Below are 12285 nucleotides of genomic sequence, written 5' to 3' on the forward strand. Positions count from 1 at the left end.
CCATTTAAAATTACAGACCTTCACTGGGTTAGAGGTAGGGAATGGGGATTTAGTGCTTAAATTATATAGAATTTCCATTTGGGTTGATTGTAAAGTTTTGGAAATGGATGGTGGTGAGGGTAATGCAACACTGTGAGTATAACAGCATTGAACCATATATGTGAAGGTGGTTAAAATGGGGAAATGTTAGGTCATATATGTGTTACTAGAATAAAAATTAAAAGATAAAAAGATTACAGACCTTCGAATTATGTTGGGTGATTTTTTGACTACTATATGTGCATCCTCATTTCCTTAGTATGTATATAAGTATATAGCTAATATGTATATGCAATAAGTATGCATATAGCAAATTTCATTACAGCTAAAAGCAAATATTAGGCAAAAGAACATTTTAATGTCCACTGTATTTATTCTTTTATTAAGCAAACGTTTTTTAAAGTACTGATAGTCATTAGTATGAAAGCAAAAGAATGCATCTGCAAATCTAGGGGACAAAATAGATATTTTTTATAATAGAAAATAGTACTTTTTTATTATCATTTTTTGTGTATGAGGAAATCCTTATACTGAAACAATTTTGGTTTATTTCAGTGGTTTCAGCACAAGGTTTGCAGGCAAAAGACAAAACAGGCTCCAGCGACCCTTATGTTACAGTTCAGGTTGGAAAGAACAAAAGAAGGACTAAAACAATCTTTGGAAACTTGAATCCAGTTTGGGATGAGAAGTTTTATTTGTGAGTATATAATATGAAACTATTACAAATATTAAAATATTTGAGAATAAATTTAAGGCAAATTCACAAAGTATAGAAGCAATAATAGTCTCATATCACATTTTAATAATCTTATATCAAAATTGCAAAATAAATGAAACTAATGTTATGAGTCCACTTAAATTCTCAAAATTATTATTTATTCTTCATCTTTAGAAGCAAGTGAATAAAAAGAATTTCTTTTTTAAAAAAAGTAGGTATGAAGATTATTGGTATAACTTTGGAGAAGAAAAATAAAGATTCAGAACATGACCTAAAGCTCCAATAACCCAACATAGCTAGGAACTTACTGATTTGATTCAGTAATACCTTGACATAGGAGGATTTATGATTAAAGATGATAGAAATACCTTGGGAATTACTAGACCCCAGGAGGAAGACTGTACCTGTACCAGCACATACTGATGAAATAGTAGATGATAACTTTTATGAACCCTATTTTCAATCAGAACTTCCTTCCTAAACCTCATATATAGTGTGTGGAATATCAAGAAATCAATTTTTTTCAAAGGTTCTTTTTTTCTACCACTCTTTCTTCTTAAAGATACATAAAATGACTTCCAATTACCATTTGGGAGAAATGAAAAGCCCTAAATGTTGATTTAAAGTCTGTCTTTTTCTTCCCTTTTAACTTTGATAATGGTTTAAACATGTACCTTGCTTAACATGCTAAGTAAGCATAGTTTGTTTGGGAATATGGAAAACAGTGTATAAGAAGTGTAGCATTTCTTGCCTATATGGTCTGATGAAAGGAGTAAGAGTTTTGGAAAATTAGTTGGGACCAAATAAGAGGGGGTACAGTATACTGGGTTAAGGGTTTTAGATGGTTTCTCCCTAATGGGAAAAAACTACCCAAATATTTCTTTGCTTGGTACACAAGACAAGAAATCAATCAGTTATCACAAATTGAAATTCCTACTGGGATCCAGTAAATGAATAAAACAGGATAAGGGCACCAAATGGGAGGGATGGTGTGGTGGTTTGAAGCTGTGTGTACCCCTCGAAAACTTGTTCTTGGATTTAATCCATTCTTGTGTGTTTGGACCCATTTAAGTATGATCTTTTGATGAGCCTACTTCTGGTAAGATGTGACCCACCCCATTCAGGATGGGTCTTAATCCTGTTACTGGAGTTCTTTATAAATGGAATGAATGCAAATAGAGAAGAAAGCCAGGGAAGCAAGAAGTTAAAGCAATGAAACCTAGAAGAAAAGGGAGAGACCAGCAGATAGCACTGAGTGACTTGCCGTGTGGCAGAGTAACCAAGGATTGTTGGCAGCCAGTCATCAGGAAGAAAGCATTGCCTTGATAATGTCTTGATTTGGACATTTTCTTGGCCTCAAAACTGTAAGCTAATAAAACCCCATTGTTCAAGCTGACCCATTTCATGGTATTTGCTTTACACAGCCTAGAAAACTAAAAAGATTTTGGTACAAGGAGAATGGGGTACTGCTATTGCAATATTAATACCACAAATGTAGAAATGGCTTTGGAATTGGGTAATGGCTAGAAATATTGTGAGCACTTGATAAAAAGGCTAAGATTTCTTTGAAGAAACTGTACAAATATGGACACTAAAGGTACTTCTAAAGAGGCCTTAGAATAGATGAATGTGCTATTGAAAACTGAAAGAAAGGTGATCCTTCCTTTAAACGTGGCAGAGAAATTGGCAAAATTGAGTTCTGTCATCAGATGGAAGGCAGGATTTGAAAGCAATGAGCTCAGATATTTACCTGAGATTTCCTAGCTAAGTATGGAAAGTGCAGCCTGGTTTCTTCTTGCAGCTTATACCAAAATGTGAGAGGAAAGGGATAAGCTGAGAACTGAACTCCTGGGCACAAAGAAACCAGAAGTTGATGATTTGGAAAATTCTGAACTTTTGGAAAGCAAGTCCCCAGAGAGTTGTGCTCCATGTGAGGGTTTAACTAAACATGGATCATTCAGCCATTTCAGTGTGAGTCAGGGTTGGAAATGCAGTTAACCTGAAATGATCTTTGGAAAGTTCTTTTATTCAATGGTTTGTATCCCTCTGTAAAACAGACAAAACCAAGAAGTTTTTTTTTTGTGTGTGAGTTTCTGTGAATGGAACCACTGCCAGCCTGTACTAAAGGAAAGGACAGATTGAAGGAAAAATCACTTCAAAGGCAGGGTCATGGAAGCTGAGGTCTGCACCAATGATACCTTCTTAGTCCAAGAGAGCAGACCAACCTATGTGTGTGGGAAGGGTTGGTATGTCCCAATATTTGGAGAAGGTGGGCCTTCCACCCTGTTGTTCAGGAAAGGTGTTACCATCCAAGGTTTCTCAGATGGCTAGGGGTTTGCAGAGTCTAGCCACCACCCAGTGCTTCATGAGGGTGGAGCCTAGAATTTGGCTGCCACTATGATACACCTTCCTCAAAAGAATTGAAGGTTTTTAGTAACTAGACAAGTGCCTAATCAAGAAAAAGTAGCCTGAAAAATGATAGGTGAAGCATGTAGTCTTTGTGCTAGTCCCCCCCACCCCTTCCCCATTGAGGTGTGGAGCCAAACTACAGTCCCATTGTAGGTCCCTGTCCCTGTTCCAGAGGAAGCAAAGTAACCCATGTGCACATACTGGGGTGACTGCATGTCAGTGCTGTTTTCATACAGTGGAAGTTTGAAGACTGAACCAGTAAATTTGTCTTTGGCTACCTCTCCCAGAATTTGTCCTGAAGACGGACAGCTAAAGAAGTGTAAGGAGCAATTAAATTGAAGGGTCTGGGGAAAAGGACTAACTGCATTAAAGCATATAACAGAGAACCCAGGAAAAGGTAAAAGTTATTTCAAAGGAAATAGAGGGGCATTGGAATTCCTGGAAACTGTAAACTCAGGAATTCCCAGGACCAAACACAAGCACAAGTCTAGGCAAATGAAGCAGCTCCATGGCCCTACACAAGCTCAGATACGACAGAGAGAACCTATACTTCACATTCCACTTGGGCTGATGATCTTCATAGGAAGGCTAAGTTCTGAAAGAAACCACCAGCCAAGTGAAATCAGTTTTGAAGATTGTGAAAGGGTATTTTTGTAAGGAATTTTTTAAAAATTCACAAGAATGTTTTTGTAGGAAAATCTGTCATATCACTAGCTGGATATGAGCCCAAAGTACAGACAATTTGGGGTTTAAATTGCAGAGTTAATACTTTAAAATATTAAAATGTACAGTGATATGTACTGTTCACTTTTTAAAAATTCTTTTTCTCTTCTGCTTCTCAGCCTGAACTGTTTCAATTATCTTATCTTCAAGATGGCTGGTTCTTTCTTCTGCCTTTTCCAGTCTGCTACTGTAACCATCTATGGAATTTTTCAGTTCAGTTATTGTGACCTTCAACTCCATTATTTCTGTTTGCTTCCTTTGTAAAATATTTATCTCCTTATTGCAAGTCTGACATAGTTCATTCCTTGCTTTCAGGATATCCTTTAGTTCTTTCTCTGTGTTTTTCCTTGACTCCTTGAGCATATTTGAGAGGATTTTTTAAAAAGTCTTTGTCCAATATGTCCAAGCTGCTCTTCTGTGTTAATGGTTTCTGGAGTTTTATCTTGTTTTTTCCACACTTTACATTTTGATATTTTGAAATGTTAACCCTGGGATTTAGTCCCTGATCTGTCTGTTCTTTAATTTTGTACCCAGCTAATAATATGACAGAGATTTCCCTGATGGAAAGAAACTTAAAAAAAAAACAATCAGATGCAAAAATGACCTCTCATTGGTTTTGCTTTGGATAGTGCTCGACTTCAGAATTTAGTCCTCCTATCAAGAAGATCAACTCAGGGTGAATGTGAAATGCAGGATCCTCTCTTCCTTTTCTAAGCCTGTGTCTTGTCTTGGGTTTTTGTTTTCTCATTTATAGCAATTCAAATGCCCTTTCTACTCCTTATGAAATAGAATCTCTACCCCTCCTTGGTGCTCTATTCCATGGCTCAAAGCAGATAATCCTTTGCCCCAGGTTGCTTTTACTTCATTATTTCTCACATTGCTTTCTGCTTCTGCATTCAGGGCAAGTTCTGGGAGGGTGAGCCATAGATGAACTTTTTGGTTTAGACTTTTCAGTATGCCACTCAATAGGTTGATGCAAATATACAAGCATTTCAGTTATGCTAATAGGGGCTACTGTGTTCCTTCTGGAATAGTGTCAAGGATCCATCCATGAGTACAGTCTGGCTTCACAATGTACCAGGGAGTGGATGGAGTATGGACATCATGAGCTTCTCCTGACATTTTTAGAGGTGCATTTTCTTGATTAGGAACTTACTCAGTTACTGTAACCCTTTAAATGTTTTCAGTTTTGCAGTAGATGGCTCTGCCAGTTTTTACTAATTCCTCAAAGGTTCTGTTGGGGAACAGCACCCTGGAGCATCTTATGTTACCATTTTGTTCTACCTACATTAATATCCAACTCATCACCATTTTTTTTTTTTAAAGATTTATTTTCATTTATTTAATTCCCCTCCCCTCCCCCGGTTGTCTGTTTTCTGTGTCTTTTTGCTGCGTCTTGTTTCTTTGTCCGCTTCTGTTGTCGTCAGCGGCACGGGAAGTGTGGGCGGCGCCATTCCTCGGCAGGCTGCTCCCTCCTTCGCGCTGGGCGGCTCTCCTTATGGGTGCACTCCTTGCGCGTGGGGCTCCCCTACGCGGGGGACACCCCTGTGTAGCACGGCACTCCTTGCGCGCATCAGCACTGCGCATGGGCCAGCTCCACACGGGTCAAGGAGGCCCGGGGCTTGAACCGTGGACCTCCCATGTGGTAGACCGACGCCCTAACCACTGGGCCAAAGTCGGTTTCCCCTCATCACCATTTTTAAAGAGCTCTATCCTTTCCCTTCTAAATTGCTTTTGCACATTTGATAAAATTTATTTCTTCCAATATGTGTGAGTCTATTTCAGGACTTTTTATTCTGTTCTATTGACCTATTTGTGTTTATGCCAATACTATACAGTCTTGATTACTGTAATTTTATAATTAATCTTAAAATCAGTATTAACCCTCCAACTTTTTTTCTTTTTCCACTATTTTAGGACCTTTGGAATTCCATACGAATTTTAGAATATGGACATGATTTTATTTACACACACACACACACACACAAACTCTGATTGATTTTAATGGTCTTGCACTGGCTAACACTTCCAATAGGTGTTGAATAGGAGTGGTGAGTATAGAAATCCTAGCCTTGTTCCCAATCTTAGGCAGAAAATTCCTTTCCTGATTTATTATGTTATTTTAGATGCCCTTTATCTACTTAAGAAATCCACCTTCTATTCCTGGTATGCTGAAAAGTTTTGATCTGAAACCAAACTTTACATCTTATTGTAATGAACATATGATTTTGGTTGCTGTGTTTCTTTGTTTTTAGTTTGTTAGAATAATGAATTATCTTTATTATTTTAGAGCATTTGCATTTAAGAGATAAACTGATAAAGATGTATTATTCTTTTTCCATATTGTTGAATTCAATATGCTAAGAATTGTGTTTAGAATTTTTGCATCTAAGTTTGGGAGGGCTATTGGTCTACAGTTTTATTTTGCTGGCATGTCTTTTTGTTTATTTGCTTGTTTGGGTATTAGGATAATATTGTTCTCATAGAATGAGTTGGGAATTATTCCCTTCTTTTTAATTTCTGAAAGATTTAAATAGAATTAGTATTATTTTTCCTTGAATATTTGATCTAATTAATTAGTGAGGCCATTTGGATGCAGGGTATTCTTTATAGGAAGGTTTGAACTGGAAATTCAATTTCTTTAATAGACATGGGGATAGTTTAGCTATCCCTTTTTTCTCGAGTGGGCTTTGGTGGCTTGTGCCTTCAAATAAATTTGTCCATTTCATCTAAGTTGCTAAATGTAGTGCCAAAAAGTTGTTGAAATTATTCCCTTAGTATCTTTTAAATAACTGTAGAAATCGTAGTGATTTCAGCTTTCTTTTTATTGGTATTAGTAATTTGGGTATTTTTTTTTCTCTTTTAATATTGATCTTACTGTTACAGATTTATCAAATTCATCATATTTTCTGGTGTCTAAGGTAGAAGCTGTGGTCATTTATTTGTGTATTTTCATCTTTTGTAATGTAGGCATTTATTGCTATAAATTTCTCCTAGGTACTTCTTCAGCAGAGTCCTCAAATATTGATAAAATTATTTTCATTTTAAAATATGTTCTAATATTTCTGTGGTATCTTGTTTTTGACCCATGGTTTGTTTATAAATGTTTACAAATACTTGGAGATTTTTCCAGATGTCTTTCTGCTACACAGTTGTATGACTTGAATCCTTGTAAATTTATTGAAACTTGTCTTATGTTTCAGAATAAGGTCTTTCTTGCTAAATGTACCATGTACACTTAAAAACAATTTAGTTGATATGAATATTCTATTAATGTCAATAAGGTCAATTTGGTTATGAGTTTTTTTTTAATATCACCTTTATTCCTACTGATATTTTGTCTATTTGTTTCATAAATTGTAGAGAGGGATATGTCCGATGATAAAACTGCTTTTGATTTGTATAAGTATGTTGTGTATTTTTTTCATCCTTTTACTTTTAACCTATCTATAGATTTAAATCTATTATCTTCTATTTTTTTCTAATAATTCCGCATGTTCTTTGTAGCCCTTTTTTTCTCATTCCTTTGAATTAGTTGAATATTTGTTATGATTCCATCTTATTCTTTGGTTCAATTATTAGCTATAACTCCTTGTTTTATTTTAGTGGTTACTCTAGAGTTTACAGCAGACTTCTTAAGTTATAACAGTCTATCTCTGATTGATATTATATTTATGTGTAGTATAAGAACCTTATAACAGTGTACTTCCATCTTTCCCCTCTGGTCTTTGTGTTATTTTTGTCATACTTTTTACTGATGCATATGTTATTAATTTCATACTATATTGTTATTCTTTTCATTTAAGCAGTTAACTATATTTTTCAGAGATTTAAATAATAAGAAAAAATTTTATGTGCCTACCCATGTAGTTTCCATTTCTGTTTTTCTGCATAGCTTTGTGTATATCTCTGTTTCTATCTTATATGCTTTACCTAAAAAAAAACCTTCCTTTAACACTTATAATATACAGGTCTACAAGTAATCAATTCTTCCAGCTTTCATATGACTAATTATTTTTTAATTCACTTTCATTTTTGGAAGTTATTTTTGCTGGGTATATCATTTTAGGTTGACGGTTTTGGTTTTTTTTACTGTACTTTGTAGAAATTGCGCCACTGTTTTGTGCTTGAATTATTTTCAGTGAGAATTCTGCTATTTTTCTTATCTTTACTTCTCTGTATGTAACATGCCCCCTGCTCTGGCCTTTTTTAAGATTTTGTTTTCTTTACTCATTTGTTCAGTTTGATTTATTTGGTATAATATTCTTTATGATCTTTGTGTTTGGGCTTTGTTGAGCTACTTGGATCTGTGGGTTTTAGTTTTCTTCCAATTGGGAAATTTTTGGCCATTATTTATATAGTTTTCTGCCTCCTACTCTTTTGGGATCTTCTCTTATTCTTACTCATATATTAGGCCTCTTGAAATTGTTCCACAGGTCACTGATACTCTATTTCTTTCTATGGATCTATGTATCTATCTATGTATTTATCTGTTTAACATCTTCTCTGTGTTTCATTTCAGAAAGTTTCTATTGTTGGGTCTTTGGCTACATTAACCTTTTCTAATGCAATATGAAATCTGGTATTAATCTAAGACTGTATTTTTCGTATATTGAAGTTTCCATCTTCAGAAGTTCAAATTGAGTCTTTTTATGAATCTTCTCTGTCTCTGCTTAACTAGGGTTTGTTTGTGTTGTTTTTTTTTTAGGAGGTATGAGAATTGAACCCAGGACCTCATATATGGGAAGTAGGTGCTCAACCACTGAGCTACATCTCTCCCCAATGAGAGTTGTTTTTTTCATTTGTTTGTTTGTTTTTAGGAGGTACCAGGGATTGAACCCAGGACCTTGTACATGGGAGGCAGGTGTTCAACCACTTGAGCTTCCTCCACTCCTCTTAGCTGGTTTTTGAACATACATAACAGTTATAATAATTTTTGATGTCTTTGTTTGTAATTTTAACATCTTTGTCAATACTTGGTTCTAGTTGATTGATTTTTCTCATTATGTGTCATATTTTTCTGCTACTTTCTATGTTTTAACATTTTTAAATTGGATGCCAGATATTGTGGTATTACCTTTTGGGATGCTGGATATTTTTGTGGTCATTTAAATATTGTTGAGTTTTGTTCTGGGGCATAGTTGTTATGTGGAAACAGTTTGATTCATTTGGTTCTTGCTTTAAAATTTGTTAGGTGGGAGTTCAATAGTTGTCAGTCTCAGATGAATTATTCCCCACTGATGAGGCAAAAGTCTTCTATCTCTTCTGTCAGATGATTCATGAATAATGAGGTTTCCAGTCTGTCCAGGGCAAGCAAGCATTATTCCTGGTCATTGGTACCTCTTACATCTAATTCTTTTGGGTGGTTCTTACCCTGGCCTTCATAGTTTCATCATGTGCTTGTACTTATAAGTACGCAGCTGATTTCTCAAGGGGCACCCCTTGCAGGGATAAAAAAAAAAAAAATAGATGAAATATTTCTATTACTGCATTTCTTTGGATGGATGCTTTATTGTACAGATTGCATTCAGCTGCTTGTGGGTTCACTATCTCTAGAATATTTGCTCCAGAATATGCTCACTGAAATAGCAATAGTGCCTGTTGCCACCAGACGAACTAGACATCCTCATGATTCATTGGGCTTTAGAGTATACTAGAATGGTCAGTTAAAATATGAGTTGTTTGTTATATTCTAATTAGTAGTTTTCATTTAATTCATTATGCTGTGTGCCTACATTTTCCTTTTGATAGAAGGCACCATGCACAATGGCAATAACATTTATTTTAAACGATTTTTTTTCAAGTAAGAAGAAATTCAAATTTAAATCCATTGCATTATGCAATGCATGTAGACAGTTATTAACATAATGAGAAAGCAAGAAAAAAAGCCCCATTTCCTGTTTCAATGAAATATGGGCAAATAAAAATAAATAGAAGGATATGTAACATGTGGTATGTAATATTTTGCAAGATCTAGTATTTTACTGACAAAATAGTTTTGAGTTTTAAGTGAAGTTAAATTCACAATTATTTTCCATTTATTTCCTTCTAGAATTTAAAAAATGAATGCCGGAATTTTCTTCCACTTCAATTCCCTTTGTTGACTGTTTTAGTTTCATGGCTGCTAAAACAAATCCATTCAATGAATTGGCTTAACAACAGGAATATATTGGCTCATGGTTTCAGAAGCTGGGAGGCTTCCTTCCTCCAGTGGTAATATCTTCTGGCTGACCAGCAGTCTTTGGTGTTCCTTGACTTTCTGTCACATGTTAAGGAGGAACATGGTGATGTCATATTCTTTCTCTTCTGTTGACCCCAACTTTTGGCTGCTCCCTGTGGCTTCGTCTGTAGCCAATTTCCTTTGCTTTTAAGTTCCTCAGCCATATTGGATTAAGGCCCATCCTCATTCCATTTGGGTACACCTTAACTAATAATATCTTTAATTTCCTATTTATAAATGGGTTGATACCTACAGGACCAGAGGTTGGGACCTGAACATGCCTTTCAGGGGGGACATGATTCAATCACCAATATAGGCATTTTCCTAAATAAGATTCTACTCTGATTATAGAGGTTCTATATTTCTGGTTACAGGAAAAACTATTTTGAGTTACCAGGGCATTTTCATTTTCCAATGAAAATTTCATGAGAGTTACAAATTTATCTCTCCTTTCTAGGGGGGTTTTCTTTTGCTGGAGGAAATTAGTTCATAGTAAATTTATGTGCATATTTTCAAAAATGCATACATGGCACAGATGTCCTCATCCTTGCCTCTTACTATTCTGGCACTTCAGTCCTCTGTCACTGGAGTGTAAAAAGATGTCCTGAAATTTTGAAAGCAGGATGTTCTATTAATGGTAATGGTTTAGATGCATCTTGGGCAATTTACCTAACTCTGATTGGTATTTTCCTTGTCTAAAAAGTCGTGCTAAGTTTTTATTTCAGAGGTTTGTTATATTTGTTGAGATAATGTTTATAAATTTCATGGAACTTTTAAGCATTAAAAATGGCAGTTGTATTTTTGTTAATTTTAACATTAATAACATGATCATGTCCTTTGTGTTGACATTCAGAACTTGATAGCAGAAATGATAGCAATATTCTCATCTCAAAAATTGTTCCAACCTCAAAAGTAAGGCTGGGAGGGGACCAATGATCAGAGGGCTGAAAATGGAAGTACTCTTAAAATAGGTGTCAGAGAAGTAAGACTGGACAAAGGCTCTCAGGCATTGTTTTATCCAACTCTGTCATTTTGCTAATGAAACCTCCAAGCTCAGATGGGTAATAGCAGAGCCAAGACTGCAAAGTAGTCCCCCTACTTTGATGCCATGAATACGATACAAGTAGAAATTTGGAAGTGCATTTTTCCCACTTCCAAAATGTTCCCTTGAAAAACAGCTGTTGATTGAACAAGGCAGGTGAACACATTTCAGATGAAAATGCAACTAAAATATTTTTTCAACTTTGGGATTTGGATTGAAAGATTAGTTGTCCCTCTAGTCACGGCACTTTGAGGCTCCCCTGAGATTAATGCTAAATAATTTCCATTTTAATCTTACTTCTCTTAAGTTAAAAAGATGTTTGAAATTTTCATCTTTACAAGACTAAAGATGTGTGTTCTAGGATAGGGGCTCTGGAGAATGTTTTCAGAGAACAGCGACATGACCGATCTCATGAGCCTTTGCAAAAATCTGGATGAGTGAGGGGTATAAATAGATATCAATTTTTAAAATCACATGAGGATATAAAAGTGCTTTGAAAATGATAAAATATTACATAAATCTAAGGTGTTCCTTATCTTTACTCTTTAACCCTAATAAATTGTATATTTATCATTTCATGATTAATTATTATATTTTATTTTACTTTCCTATGCTACAGTTAATGAAATCTTTTATGACTATGTTAAACCATTCCATCAAGAGAAAAGGGAATAATTCTCTCCCAATGGGTTTTAGACAAAGAATGGAAGTGTGGTTTTCCCATTGGAATAAGAAATTTTGGAGTTTGGAGACTTATATTTTATGTTTATATAGATATTACTTTTTCTAGAGGACTCTGTGGTTGATTTTTGGTGCCTCATTTTTCCTAACTTCTGACATAAAAATACAATTATCACTGATTCCTTCCTGGGATGGAGTGGGGGATACTTCATTACAATGAAAGTAGGCATGTTATGGTTACTTTTTTAAAAAGTTAGTATTAGCCATTGGAGTAAAGTATTATATTAATAACAGAAATTCTAGTCAACACAATACCTGCTGATAGGATTATAAACATGCCCTCCTTTACTTATAGCATTATTGACTATGTAGGGCAGTGGTGTTTAAACGTTTTGTTTTTATAATTTACTGGATAACCAGTTCCACTTGGATAGGGGTGTTTTCAATTTAATT

General features: G+C 35.1%; 1 protein-coding gene across 1 annotated transcript in view; it reads left to right on the forward strand.

The window, feature by feature from the left end:
• The window catches only part of UNC13C (unc-13 homolog C), a 738074-nt gene that overhangs the window by 287109 nt on the left and 438680 nt on the right, over positions 1 to 12285 (forward strand). Inside the window, exon 9 of the mRNA XM_058294229.1 lies at positions 595 to 736. Within this exon, the coding sequence (XP_058150212.1) occupies positions 595 to 736 (142 nt within the window). The remainder of the gene's footprint in view (positions 1 to 594; positions 737 to 12285) is intronic.

This window comes from Dasypus novemcinctus, chromosome 3 (genome assembly GCF_030445035.2).
Source record: "Dasypus novemcinctus isolate mDasNov1 chromosome 3, mDasNov1.1.hap2, whole genome shotgun sequence".
In the NCBI taxonomy this organism is placed as follows: domain Eukaryota; kingdom Metazoa; phylum Chordata; class Mammalia; order Cingulata; family Dasypodidae; genus Dasypus; species Dasypus novemcinctus.